This window comes from Saimiri boliviensis, chromosome 11 (genome assembly GCF_048565385.1).
Source record: "Saimiri boliviensis isolate mSaiBol1 chromosome 11, mSaiBol1.pri, whole genome shotgun sequence".
Classification (NCBI taxonomy): domain Eukaryota; kingdom Metazoa; phylum Chordata; class Mammalia; order Primates; family Cebidae; genus Saimiri; species Saimiri boliviensis.
The window spans coordinates 7,291,746-7,306,421 of record NC_133459.1 but is presented as its reverse complement, the minus strand read 5'-3'; the positions used below and the strand labels follow the sequence as shown (position 1 = coordinate 7,306,421).

At 45.4% G+C, this 14,676-nt stretch overlaps 1 protein-coding gene across 14 annotated transcripts in view; it reads left to right on the top strand.

Moving 5' to 3' along the window:
* The window catches only part of RERE (arginine-glutamic acid dipeptide repeats), a 484,877-nt gene that overhangs the window by 408,677 nt on the left and 61,524 nt on the right, over nucleotides 1-14,676 (top strand). For 12 of the 14 annotated variants that reach the window (XM_010338545.3, XM_074380011.1, XM_010338540.3 and 9 more), the window contains one exon: nucleotides 8,151-8,231. In XM_010338545.3, coding sequence (XP_010336847.2) covers nucleotides 8,151-8,231 — 81 coding nt within the window. The other 2 variants (XM_039473474.2, XM_039473473.2) reach the window with 2 other exon arrangements.

Genomic DNA, 14,676 nt, shown 5'->3' with positions numbered 1-14,676 from the left:
ATGAGTTAATACACAGAAGTACTTAGCAGCTCACACTCTATTACTATTGGCATGGCTTTTGTTGTTAGAACTGGACTTGCATTCTGGCCCTGATGATGATTAGGTGTGGGATGGGCCAGGATATTTAATTTACCTAACCTTTAGTTTCTTTATCTGTAGAATGAGCCCAGTGACACTTACCTTGAAGAGTGTATTGTGGCAATTATCATACTTGGGCCACTACCACTACCACTTCTACTCTGTACAGAAGCCTGAAGGCTTTGGGGAACTCAAGAAACACTGAAATATCTCAGTCAGTTCTCTGGGTTCATGAGTTGCCGCTTTGGGGAAGATGTGGCTGACGGCTGTCAGTGTCCACGTTGGGATGGTGATGTCCTAAAACCATGGAGGATGTTAGTCTGAGTAGAAAGTGTAGGTGCAAGTCTGAGCTAGGGCAAAATGTCAGATCTAGAGAGAGATTTGAGAATCATCAATAAAAATGGGATGATTATTTTAAATGATCCTATTTGCTGCCTTTAAACTCTAACTAGTTTTATTACACTATTAACTAGCTCTCCTGGAATAACACTAGTAAGTAGAAAGCGTTTTTGAAGTGGAGGCAGAAATCGGGAGCAGCATACACTAGAAATCTTGGAAATGCCCATCACGGCTTGCTGGCAGGTCTCCTCCCAGGCAAATTGGTTCTGTTACTATTTATTGAAAAAGTAGTGCCTTACTCAGTCACCCTTTCATTAAAATGTTAAATATGTAAAATCAAAATGAAATGATACATCTCAAAGCAGTATCAACAGTAAAGCTGCAGAAGGAAATGTGTTGCAGATACGGGGTGACAGGGATCTTTAAGAAACAGGATGATATGGAGGAACTATAGTTCTCGTCCAGTGCTTTCTCAGTGAGAGCCAGCCTCATGTAATGCAAATGTTTGGAAAGGCTTTTATTTCTTCTGCCTGGCATCTGTGTTTCCTTTTTTCACCCTACCCCTCCTTACCATTTAACATTTAGGACGTGCCTTTTCTTCTGCTACTCTGTGTCTTCAAGGGAGCTGTGGGTCTGTTCCTCTTCCTCATTGCCTCTGTGTCTCCTGGGGGAGCTATAGTTTGCTTACTTGCCAATCTGCCTGTTTTTCTATCCTCTGTGAACCAAGAAGTTATTAACATAAAATTTTGTGCAGAAAACAGGGTAAAACAGAAGGAGCCATTTTCACAGTGGGAATCATTTTAATACCTACAGTGTTTTCCAAACAGTTATGTAAGAGGACTGAGTAGACGTCGCTTTTCAGAAGTCATGGTGAGTTTCTGACTGTGATACACTAGTTAAAATTCACCAGAGGGAGTTAATTTTGAAAGCTCTCAGCCAGGGGTTAATGCAGAGGTATCTTTTAGCCATTTTTGTAGCTTAGTCCCTGTCTCCTGCTTTCTTGCTACTGCAGACAGGGGTCAGGTCCAGCACCAGGGATGGCACCAGAATGAGCTGTGCTGGGAGTTTCACGTGTGGATAAGGGGCATTCACACACCTCACCCTCTGAAGGGTTTACTCTCTGCCCAGTATTTTCTATCTACACATAAATTTTTTGGGGAAACAGTATCTTGGAATCCAATCACAGGCAGCAGCCACATCCTCAAATTCCTGGTCTGTACCCTTGGCTCCATTCTTTTTTTTTTTTTGTTTTGAGACAGAGTCTTACTCTGTCACCAGGCGCCAAGCTGGAGTGCAGTGGCACCATCTCGGCTCACTGCAACCTCTGCCTCCCGGGTTCAAGTAATTCTCCTGCCTCAGCCTCCCGAGTAGCTGGGACTACAGGCACACACCACCACACCCAGCTAATTTTTGTATTTTTAGTAGAGATGGGGTTTCACCATGTTGTCAGGATGGTCTCAATCTCTTGACCTCGTGATCCGCCTACCTCGGCCTCCCAAAGTGCTGGGATTACAGGAGTGAGCCACAGTGCCCCTGCCCCCACTTAGCTCCATTCTTAGGCCCACCATAGTCCTGAGGCTTCCCGATTGTTTCCACTGGTCTCCTTTAACCCTCCCAGCCTGGTTCAAGGATTTAGTCACATATGGTTACTTTTCCCACCTGTAAGATGGGAATAGTAGTAGCCTCTGCCTCATAAGGTTGTTGTGATGATTAAATGAGCCAGTGCATTAGAGCCTTTAAGACACTGCCTGGCACTCAGTGTTCGCTGTTTTTATTGTTCTAGGGTGATGCTTGCCTACCTTTTTCATGCCATCATGTGTGTAAAACAGTGCTGTCTGTACTCATCAATAGGTTAATGGTGACACTGCTTGCGCCAGGCCCATCTGCCACCCCAAGGGTAGAGAGGTGAGGATCAATATCTGGGCAGACCAGTGAGGCACAAGACTTGGGAATATGACAGGGGATGGGCTCAAGCAATAGCACGAGGAACTTTTGAAAACATTAATTAAATGCATTTTGACCTGATTGTATTTATTTTTATGTTATTCTTATTTTTATTCTAATATGGCTGTTTCTAAAGTGGCTATGTCTAAACAGCCACTTCAGAATTTCCTTTTTGGAACAGTGGAGCAGAAGACTAGATCACATGGCTTCCAAGTTCGAACCTTGTGTTCTTTCCACTGTACCAAAAATGCAAAATAGAGCTTTCCAGCTTCTATTAAAACCCAGGGCTAGTAATGCTGGGTTTAGGTAACTTACTTTTTTTTAAGCCAGAAGTTAAATTTTCTCTACTAGGGACTTTTAGGTGGGTAACTTTTGATGGTGATATGAAATTTCAGCTCAATAATGGAAAACTCTAGCAATTTATCTGAAAATTAGAGCATAAAATCATAAACTAAGTTGTAACACAAAGCAACAATCTCCTTGCCATAAATGAATATATATTTATATTTGGATCTCACCTGGCTATGGGGGTACAGAAACAGAAAAGGACTTGTTTTGTGTTCCCAAGGAGCAGCACACAGCAGGGTTGGTTGGGCATGAACACACCAGAGAAACAAGTGCCAACATCCCAAGACCCTCAGCTCATGCATCTGAGAGTGGGCGGGCTGAGCCAGGGAGCATGAACAGCAGAGCTGCCCAGGCCTGACAGCAGTGGCGAAGCCAGTGACTTGCCTTCTATATTTCCTTCCCCCTTTACCCTTGGCATCCTGCTATTCTGATATGTATATACTGGGAATGATAGAAAAACTAATGGACGTAGAAATAATTAATGAGACCTCGAGTTTCAGCACTGGAAATGCCAAATTTCAGCTCTGTTTCTGTTAAGAAACAGACTGTGTCCATGAACTTGCATTTAGAGGCTTATAGGGCCTGTTGATTTATAAGTCAAGTGTTAATTGTTAAAGTCTTAAAAACTTCAAGGTCTTTATTTGAAGAGAGATGAATTTATAGAGGGAAAGGAGACAACCACACCAGAAGCCTCTTGCACATGTTGACCCCTTCCAGTCATTGACTACTGTGAGTGGTCGCCTTTGTTTCGATTTTCAAGGCTACTCTACATTTCTGGTAAACCACAAGGTAAAGGCTGGTCTCTGAGAAGCAGATGTTTTGCTGGTTTTGAGGCCTTGTGGCTTTCCATAGAGAAGTAACAGTACAGGCCACATGAAGCTTTTACTTCCTCTTTTTTTAAAGTGGGGCCGAGGGTGCTTTGCTCTTGATAGCATTGTATTGATGTACATTGACAGCTGTGGTAGGTCTGTGTTCACCACCAGACGTCAAATTCATATTTCTGGAAGTAATTAGTTTGAGATACCTGTGAGACGTTCAAGTTGAGTGTTCCCAGTGGACTTGGACCATGGATTGATTTAGTTTTAGAAATAACAGTGAGTTGCGATGGATATTTAGAGCCAGGGGAACAGTGGAGATCATATGGGGAGAGGGTGTAGCGAGCAGAAAGCCCTAGGACAAAGCTTTGGGGAGACACCAGCATTTATAGGTTGAGTAGAGAATTAGGCCAAGTGGTATGAGCGAAACTAGGAGAGTTTGGCGTCTCTGAGTCAAGAAGTCAGCTCTGTTAGGAGAGTTCAGAGTGGACCTTTTAGCTTTCAGCAGTGTGTTTCCACTGTGACCACCCTAGCCCAGGCCCTCGTTATCTCATGGTTGGTCTCCCTTTTCCAGATGTGGTGACTCACACCTGCAGTCTCAACACTTTGGAAGGCCAAATTGGGAGGATTGCTTGAGGCCAGGAGTTTGAGACCAGCCTGGGCAATATAGCAAGACCTCATTTTTAACAAATAAATAAAATTTTTAAAAGGAGACAGAAAATGTGCTGAGCATTAACTGCCTAGTGCTATATGGAGGCACTAGGTATAAGATGTAATTCTTTTCAGAGTTCATGGACTTTCTGGGTAAACAGGCCTTATACAAATAAATAAAACAAATGAGAGAGTAACTGGACATCTGGTTTCATTTGGGAGTAGGAGAGATTTTGAGGCTTGGGTTTGAGGTAAACCTGGAGATACCTTACCCACACTCTGGAGTTGAGACAGAGGTCCCAGTGTGGGCCAGTTGGCATTATTGGATGTCTGGCTGGAAAGGTGGGCAGGGCCTGGAGGGCCCTGAATTCAGGACTAAGGACTGTAAACACTGTCCTGCAGAGACCACCATGCTATTCTTAGGTAGGGGCTGGGGCCAGAAAAGTTGGGACTCAGGATGAAATCTGTAGTTTTGAAAAACTCCTTGGCAGAGGCTTCTAAATGGGTGGATGGGGCAGATGGTTAATAGACTAATTATTAGGAGAGAGAGATAAAGGTCTGGCCTGGGACTGCCACTAGCATGGGCAGGAAAGTACTGCATTGAAAGACCCTTCTTAGGAAGAATACTGAGGGCTTGTATGATTTGATGTTGGACCTGAGAAGAGCAAAGTACAGTCATAGAAAATGTTAACAGAAAAGAGTTACCTCTGTAGACACCTGACTGTGTTTTACAGAATGTGGCAGTCAAGTACGTGGATTTGAGGGGGCTTAGTTTGAATTCTGGCTTTGTCTCTGAGGAGTTGATCTGGTTACCTGTCTGTGCCTCAGCTTCCTTGTCTGTGAAATGTGGGTAATAATTATATTTCCTTCTTAGGTTGTAAAGATTCTGAATTAATATATACGGGCTTCCTGGCATATAGTAGGTGGTCAGTAACTACTGGTTGAATGGATGATGTTCCAAGGATTACATCACAATAAATGGAAGAAACAGCATCTGAACTTGTTTGTCCAATTCTACCACATTGCCTTGATGTTCCAGAGTCAGCCTTTCTCACATGCCGCCTTCATTGTGTAGGCCTATTCTACTGGATCTGTTAGGTGTCACTCAGCATCACGCCCACATTCAGATTGCATGGTCCTGGCATTCCACAGCCTGGCACACTCCAGATTGCCTGCCTCAAGTCTGTGTAGACTCTGTCTGCCATAACCCACCTCCCATTCTCTGCCTCTGACCTTCATGGAGGGCCCACCAAGCCACCTCCCACCTCTTTGACAGCCGCCCCCGCCTCATGATTTGGCGGATGTCACTTCCTTGGCGAAGGGATTCTGGACTACTACAGACCACTGCTGTCTAGCCGCCTTTTTGGGTCCCTTGCTGCACTGATGAGCTGTACTTCACTTCCTTATGCTTGGCCAGATAACATGTCAGAATGTTCTGTAATGACTTCACACATATTTATCTTAACCTGCAAAAATGAACCACAGTTCAATAAAGGTCCTTGGCAACCTTTATTATCTTCCCAGGCCCCTCTCAGTGCTAGGCGCTCAGTAAATGGATAACTGAATACTTAAAGAATGGAATTAGAAGCAGGAATTCTGGTGACTGAGGTGGAGTTGCCAGTATTTCAGGTCCCCATCTCACACCTGGACTGTGTCACCAGCCTCTTTAACTGGTCTGTCCCTGATCTACGCTTAGGCCATGCTGACACTGGCACAGTCCTCCTCCAGCCTTTTCATGGAAAGCTCAAACTTCAGCCTCTCTGCCAGCCTACAATTAGGAACTCTTCCGTGCAGCCCGAAGGGCTCTCTGCAACCTGATCCTTGCCTGCCTCTTTCGTCTTATCTGCTGGCGCTCCATTCTGCACACCCTGTCCTCCTTGCAGTTCCCAGAATGTTCTCTGTTCCTTTCCTGGCTGACTTCTGCGGAAGCCCTGCTGGAGCCCACCTGGCAGGCTCAGGCTCTTCCTTGTCACTTCCTCTAAGACAACAGCAAGCAGAGTAAGTTGCTTCCTCCTCCTGGCTCCACCCACCACCCTTTGTTCCTCTGCTGTTTTTCTTGCAGGCCCTAGGATTGGTTTGTTTACCTGTCTGCCTTTCTGGGCAGACTGCAGCTCCTTGAGGGCAGGGCCATCTTTCTGCGCCTTCTCTCCTGTAGATATGCTTTGTGCACACAGCCCAGGGTGCCTGTTGATCGTATAAACGCTACTTTTGTCAAGTAACAAAGGTCACTCCTCCTCACACTAGAGGAGAGCTTGCTGTTTCTATGTGCCTTGACAGATTTTTCCTTCAAACTATATGAATTATATTGCAAATTGACAATGATGAGTCATATCTCAACAAGAGTGAAATTCAAAAACGCAAACCCTCCACTACTGGAATAGGAAGCTAAGTCTGGCCCTTCACTGAATCCGCCTGGCGGGTCTCAAACACAGGGAGTGGGAGGGACCCTCTGCCCGGTGGGCAGGTGATTTATTGGCTGGGAAGCTTCCGTGGTGATTTAGTTGTGAAGCAGCGCCCTAGGAAGTGTAGGCTAATGCCTGGGCCGGGAGGGAGCGGCCGCCCACCATCGCGGGCCGGAAGGGACCGCGAGGGGGGGGCATTGGGGCCAGCCCCCAGTTTCGCCGCTGAGGCGGGGCAGGGGCGGAGGGTGTGCGGCTGCGGTGCTGCCAACCTCGTCCATCCGGAGTGTGGGCTGGAGACCCAGCAGCCGGGGAAGGGCCCCAGCCCCATGGGCGCCCTCTCCCTGTGCTCGCCGCGGTAGGGAAGAAGTTTCTGTGCTTTGCCGCCTTGATGTTCTCCTGTCCGGAAGGAGGACACAAATTTCAGCACCTGGGGCCCTGGAGGCTCCGGCCGCAGGGCGGGGGTCGGCCTGGGGGCGGGTCCGGGGCCGGAGCGAGGGGCCTGGGCCGGCGGGCGGGAGTGCGGCGGCGATCCAGGCCGCCTTTTGCAGCCGCCCGCTGCCGCGCTGGGCTCTGCGCGCCGCGCTCCTGCCTCCTCCCCCGTCGGCGGCGGCCCCAGCCCCGCGCCCCCCGCGCCCCGCGCCGCGCGGCCCCGCCGCGGTCACACGCTGAGCCGCCCGCGGTCGCCTCCGCCCTGCGCTTTGTGGAGCCAGAGCCCAGTGACAGGCAGCGGCCTCTCGCCGCCCCGGACCCCGGGCGCTTACCTGTGGCTGCTGGAGTCGGCCGCGCAAGACCAGGCTGGGAGCCCCGAGGTGGGGGCCCGGAGCTGGGAGCTGCCCCCACCGGGGCGGGGAGGGGTGCTCGGGAGGCATGGGACAAAGTGAAAGTCTCCGGGCTGGGGTTGGGAACGAGTCTGAGACTGCTGCGAAAATGGGGGGGTGGGCAGCAAGGGGCGTTGGGAAGGCAGAAGGGGTGCTAGTTTTTCTCTGGTGGTTTGGAGTGGCTTTTAGTGACGGATGGCGGGGCAGGCTGGCTGGGATTCGGGTTCCCGGTGGGCTTCTGCGATACCGGTGCCTTCCGGTGCCTCCAGACGAATTCCTTGGATTAAGGAAAGCGGCCTTTTAACCCCCTAGGGTTCCCTTCGGGAGAAGGGTCACCAGGTTTGGTTCTATTCCCCTTTTCTGCTCGACACTTCTGGGAAGCTTGGTTCTCAGGTGGGAGAGCAGTTGTGTTTTATTAAAACATGGAGCATATTTATTTTTACCTTCGTGCACCAGAATGTGCCTGGTGGCAAAGGGAACAGATTGCTTCTTAGTCTCAGACGCAGGACGTCCTTCTCCTACACGCACTGCCCAGCTTGGTGGGTGGGATTGGGGTTCTGATGAAGGTAGTCTGGGTCTGCCCTGGCCAGTGGGTCTCAGCTGAGCTGCTGACATGCTCCCAGCCTCGTCAGTATTCCCTAGCCGAGAGTTTTTTTTGTGTGTGTGGTTATTTTGCTGATTGTAGATATCTTTGCTTTGCTGACATCCTGTTTTGTTTTTGGTTTTTACATCCCATTTGTTTCTTTTTATCACAGAAACGCTTCGTTAAGGGACTCAGGCAGTACGGGAAGAACTTCTTCAGAATTAGAAAGGAGCTGCTTCCCAATAAGGAAACAGTGAGTACAATTGGACTTTATGTAACTTGATTTTTTTCCTCTTTGCTCCTGCGGCTTCTCCACATTTGATCTTATGAAATGGTTTCCTTTAACCCTGCGCTGTGCTCAGTCGCCGGCTAGCCTCCAGAATTCTCTCGGTTTTACTCCCTGACTTTTAATTTGAGTTGATGATTTTAGATAGTAAAGTGACAGATTATGCTTATCCGCCTGAAGAACATAGACTTCTCTTGTAACTCTAAGAACAGAAAGGTCTTTGGGAACAGAGGGTTAGTTGTGGGGGAGGGATTGTTGGAGAGTTAATATCTAATTTTAAACACAGTGGCTGAAATAGGAAATGGCATTTATCACTAGTTTGAAGTTGGTAATTGGCAGAGGTTTGTAGCTTATTGCACTTTGAGTTCTGTGGAGATTTTTTTCTTTTTTAAATGTTGCTCTGTTTTGAAGAGTAGTTTTTAACTCTTTAATATTCTAGCCCTAAAAGTTTGCACTTTCCACTGAACAGATACACAAGGGGATCTTATACGTTGTTGAAAAGGAGCTTTACAAAAAATTACCTTGTATTTCACAAAGCTTGGCGGGGGGGGCAGAGCTGACAAATACTCCCCATAAAAGGATTTGCTCCTCATAGAAGGATTTGCTGAGGAAAATCCAGAGTGAAATTATATAAAGAGAATGCTGGGAAGGGGTTCATTCTCATTTCCCTATAGTTGCCTTCTTCCGGTGGTATTGAGGCAGGTGGGGAGAGAGTCTTCCCTCTGGCTAGGCCAAGGGATGGGGCAGATGGGATGGAGTTGGACCAGCCACTCCACTGTCTGAGGGCCAAGGGGGGACTCAGTAACCAGAAATGCTCTTCAGGACTTTGGGAGGAGTCATCCAAGTTTAATCTGCCTAGACATAGAGCTGCATTTTTAGGGAGTGGAGGTGGAGATGGATGGAAGAATATCTACTAGAAAAGTTGGGACTGGAGGGAATTTGGGGTTTTTTTTGGCTTAGTTTTTACATTGGGTGCTGTTACTGATTTCCTCTTGCTTAATTTTGTCTTTTTAAAAATGAGCTGTTTTTCTGGACACTTTTAGTATATAGTACCTCAAGAACAGTGATAACTCATGGGGAAGAAAGGTTTTGTGATTTCTTTTCTTTTTCTTTTTTTTCTTTTTTTTTTTTGAGACGGAGTTTCGCTCTTGTTACCCAGGCTGGAGTGCAATGGCGCGATCCCGGCTCACCACAACCTCCGCCTCCTGGGTTCAGGCAATTCTTCTGCCTCAGCCTCCTGAGTAGCTGGGATTACAGGCACGCGCCACCATGCCCAGCTAACTTTTTGTATTTTTAGTAGAGACGGGGTTTCACCATGTTGACCAGGATGGTCTCGATCTCTTGACCTCGTGATCCGCCCGCCTCGGCCTCCCAAAGTGCTGGGATTACAGGCTTGAGCCACCGCGCCCGGCCAAGGTTCTGTGATTTCAAGTATAGTCTTGTATAAATAAATGGATGATGTGTATCAGTCAATGACAAATTTATTCTGCATCTCACGTGCTAGGATGGATCATATTGAGAATGGTAAAAACAGAGAGAGGAAAACCTGTTTATAAACATTAAACTATGATGTATTATGAAGCCAGTCTATATAATCAATGTATTTCTTACCCTTCCCAGAACAGGTTATATAGTTATTTAATACGGAATATTGAAACACGTATTTTAAGTTTTTGGGGGAATTCAATGATTTGAAGTTTGATATGATTAAAAATTAAAATGCCTTTGCCTGAGTGTAGTAGGTTTGGTTTGGCTCAGTAGAAAAGAGATCAGTGAGTGGATTTCTCCTGAATATGTGATTGTCCAGATTGTAGCCTCTCAACTCAAGTTGTCTCTGCTCTGCTAAAAGTTGCAAACCATGAAGAATTTAATACAGAAATCTCTTGACAGTTATTTCATATTTCTGTTTTAAAAAGTAAACTTATAATTGCAAGATTAAGCATTACATCTAAAATCTACCATCTGCCATTTGGAAATGCTGGATAATTTTATATAGTGTTTTATCTCCCTAGTGGAAGCAGATTTAAGTAACTTTTAACCTAGGTAGGCTCTTTTACTGTTTTTCTTTTTGTTCTTGATTGTCCCATCTTATTGATGATACGTGATTCAGTAAATAATCAGCCTTTTTTCTCCTTTAGAGACGGTCTCAGTACACCAGGCTTTTGAGCTAGTTCTCTGGTTATTTTTTCTGGCAGCCTCTTTCCTGAGACCTTTCCCCATCACTCCTCCACCTTCACAGTTTCCCATCCTGTAGCTCTTCTCCTCCCTTCTCTGGCACCCAGCAGTCTTCCTATTTTCAAACTCTTCATCAGTTACCATCATCGGAACGAATGAAAGAGTAGTTTGCAGCAGTGGAGGATTTATTGTTCCTGACATTTGCTAAATATTCGTAGTGTCCTTGCTGTCTTTTGCATTGCAGTGGAGGAGTTTGGTAGTAGGTTAAATCTGTAAGTATTATAATGAACTGGGAGAGGCACTCATCTTGTATTTCCTTATTCTCTCTGGTTATCAACATAGTCAAGCTAATCATTCACAGGCCACAGGGAGAGGCGGACAGAGGTCATATTTTACTTTTTACTGCAGAAGATAAGATTTGCATGTACCAGTGTTCTTGGTTCAAAACTTGCTGGTTAGAATTCTTATGATCATGTCCCTTTTTACCGCAGAGCCCTCTAATCTAGATACTTTTCACATTCTCTTTCTCTCTCTCTTTTTTTAATGGGACAAGATCTAGCTCTGTTTCCCAGGCTGGTCTCAAACTCCTGGGATCAGGTGATCCTTCCCATGCTACTATTATGCCTGGATTACATTTTCTTCTGTCTACAGGAATTTTTTTTTTTTTTTTGAGACAGAGTCTCACTCTGTCACCAGGCGCCAGGCTGGAGTGCCGTGTCACAGTCTCGGCTCACTGCAACCTCCACCTCCTGGGTTCAGACAATTCTGCCTCAGCCTTCTGAGTAACTGGGACTACAGGCACACGCCACCATGCCCAGCTAATTTTCATGTTTTTAGTAGAGATGGGGTTTCACCATGTTGGTCAGGATGGTCTCAATCTATTGACCTCATGATCCGCCCACCTTGGCCTCCCAAAGTGCTGGGATTACAGGCTTGAGCCACCGCACCCGACCCTGTCTGCAAGAATTATTAACTAATTTCTTTGCCGTTCTCAAGTGACTTGAAACATCAGAAGGGTGTCAGCGTCCAAAATAACATGCCTGATTGGGCTTGATGCAAGGGTCAGCAGACCTATGTTCTATTCTTGGTCTTACTGGTAACTGTAGTACTTGATCTCTTTTTAACTGTGCAGTCTGCTTTGAGCTCTTTTTTGGAAAGCTTGGGTCAAATCTTGACAACACTGGAAAATTATGTTCTGTAAAATGGTGTTTCTTTGCTTGAAAATTTTGTAGGTGTTGCGGTCTTTATAAAATGCCTGTACGTGATTACTTGTTCCAGTGGCTGAGAACGAAGTGATGACTCTTGCCTCGTCTGCCGCTTACTTGCTCTGGGACCTTAAGCAGATCATTCGTCCCCTCTGACCTTTGATTTTTGTTTGTGAAATAGCGTGATAACGCCTACCCCTTGGATTATTTTGAGCAGGCGTCTCCAAACTTTTTACACAGGGGGCCAGTTCACTGTCCCTCAGACCATTGGAGGGCCGCCACGTTCTGTGCTCCTCTCACTGACCACCAGTGAAAGAGGTGCCCCTTCCCGAAGTGCAGTGGGGGCGGGGGGGGGAGTGGGGGAGCGGATAAATGGCCTCAGGGGGCTGTATGTAGTTTGGGGACACCTAATTTTGAGAATTTAAATGAGCTAATGTCTGTAAGGAGTGCATAAAAATACTTGAAAATGATTGTTCTTTCTATCTACCTTAAATACTACATAAGGTAGCTACATGCTTTGTAGAGTACAGGATGACTTTCTGCTTGTAAATATACTGAGCCTGTATCAAAAGAAATTATCTGATTTTCATTAATCTGTCTTGCCAAAAAATCTTAATTGAAAAAACCAGGAGCAGGTGGAGGGGAACGCCTAGTTAACCTCTGTCTTGAAGCTTTGTTGACTCCCATTCTTACCAGTTCATTCATGCGGTTACAGCAGAGAAGGGTTCCTGGTGGGCATAGGCATAAACAGCTTTCCTAGCTCTTTTGGTTTCTGGTGTTTATTACACAGGAGCTAAATCTGGCTTTTCTCTGAACATTGCTACCCACTGAAGTGGGAATAGTGGCTATGATTGCGGAAAACCCAGCTGTTTATAGAGGCTTAGTTGAATGGGTATTACGTGTTAACCTCAGGGTACCTAAGAGAATAACTATATGTCAAATCTTTTAGTATTGTGGTTGTGTAAATATCCTGTAGTTTATTATACTTTTCCCCATTCTCTCTTTCTCTATAACCATTTACCTTCTCTCAATACACTTATAAAGTATATAATTAGTAGGTGAAATGTAGTCAGGAATATGGGTGGAGCATTTCAGATTCACCTTGGCTGTGTACCTCTTCTCTCTCAAGCCACTATTTGTCATAAACCACATCAGAGTCTTAAGTGTTAGTATATTTGTACAAATCACAGGGCATCTGGTCTCTGAACTTTTGGGAGGACAGTGGAGAACTAGGCCTCTTGATTCAGCTTTGAGCCCTGCCACTAACTGTTGGGTAGATAGATTACATGACCTTTGATGTTAAGGTAATGCCTGAAAAAATAGGAGACCTGATAGAGAATTGTAATGGATGATCCAAAAATAATTTTTTATTTGATTTGTCTATACACAGTCTTCTTCTAAATCATGAGATAATTTTCTGATGATGGTGACATTTCTCTGAGGACATGTCTGTTATTTGAACCAAACACTTTTTGTGTCTGGCACCTGGATGATTGTCCCTTGAATCCTGGCCTTTGTTTATAGCTGTGTCTCCTGTTACTTAGACAAATTCAGCTAGCACTGGATTAGTCCTGGAGCACTTCTTCAGTGACCTGGCATTGCGTGTCTCCAATGCAACTAAGATTGGTGAGAAGACAGTTTGATTTGTCCCAGCTTGGTAATCAAGAGGTGCTCTCAAACTGTTAGCCTCTGGAGGGAGATGGAAAGTGAAAGGGGACATGCTTCGTCTATCTTTCTCATCTCTCCTTTTATTGTTGAGCACTTAGCCCAGTAAAGATTAAGTTTATGTCATTTGTAATCCCAGTTGGTGGTGCATTGATATTTACTATAGCAGAAACTCATTTTCATTCACTTCCCATTATCAGAACTAAATATTGCATATAGTTCAACTTTTTAAAGTTCTGGGTACCCACTGAGCACTACAATGGGTAGGGTATCTATAAAGAGAAGCAAGGTGCCATCCCTGCCCTGCAGGGAGCCAGCATGACATTTACATACCTGCCATGCTTGGTAGAATGTGCTGAGGGCGCTGGTGGGTGGCGGTTCAGGCCCCACAAAGTGAGCACAGAGGCTCCTAGAAGTCTAATTGGAGGGGTGGTGTTTCAACTGGGCTTTGAAAGAAGGATTCATTTTTGACAGGCCCTGGTTGGGAAGATAGAGGAAAAGCAACTTTCCAGCCATAGGAAATATCACGACTAAAGGCACAGAGACAGAAAATTGTAAAACGTGCCCAGCAAGTACACGGGCGTGGTTGGAGCGGAGGTTGCATAAGCAGGTGCAGTAGAACTTAGGCTCAAATTATAGCTTGAGGGTAGATTTTGAGGGACCTTGAACTCCCTGCAAAGAAAGTGTATGGGTAAGTGTGGGGATTTAAGGCTTTTAGGAAGAGACGCGAGAGCTGTGCTACCGAAGTATGTATAGGATGGGGCCAAAGAGGAGGCTCTTCTCATAATCTAGTCTTGTGGGAAGACAGATGGGAAGTTGAAAGCTGAAAGTTAGTGGGAATGGAAGCCTGCGTTTTATCTTGATTTTCTCTCGTGGAAATGTGTCACTGTTTGAATAGGACCAAGGGCCCAGTGAAAGCGCAGCCGGTTTTGATGTTTTTAACTTTGAGTAATGGGATGAAAGGTATTAGAGATTTAAATTTTTCATTTGAGAAATAACATGAAAATCAACCACCTTTCTCAGCCACATTTCTGGGAATGAATTCTATTAAATAAGCACGTAACTGCTGGCTATTAACTGTACTTTTTTCTTCAGGCAAAATGTCGTTTGCATAGGCCATATATCCACAGCAGAGAATAAATGCTATTGAGAAAGGGCTTTAAGACTGAGTAATCAAGATTCTGTTAATATTAAGAGGTTAAAAATGATTCTAGCATTCAATGTGAGCTTCCAGCCTGAAGTTTTATTTAACTTCAGATTATAACCTTAGATAAACAATTTTCCTAGCCTCATTAATCCTTTATCTAATGTTACATAACAAAGTATGGACTTCCTTGGTCAGTTGATGCTACTGAGAATGTACAAAT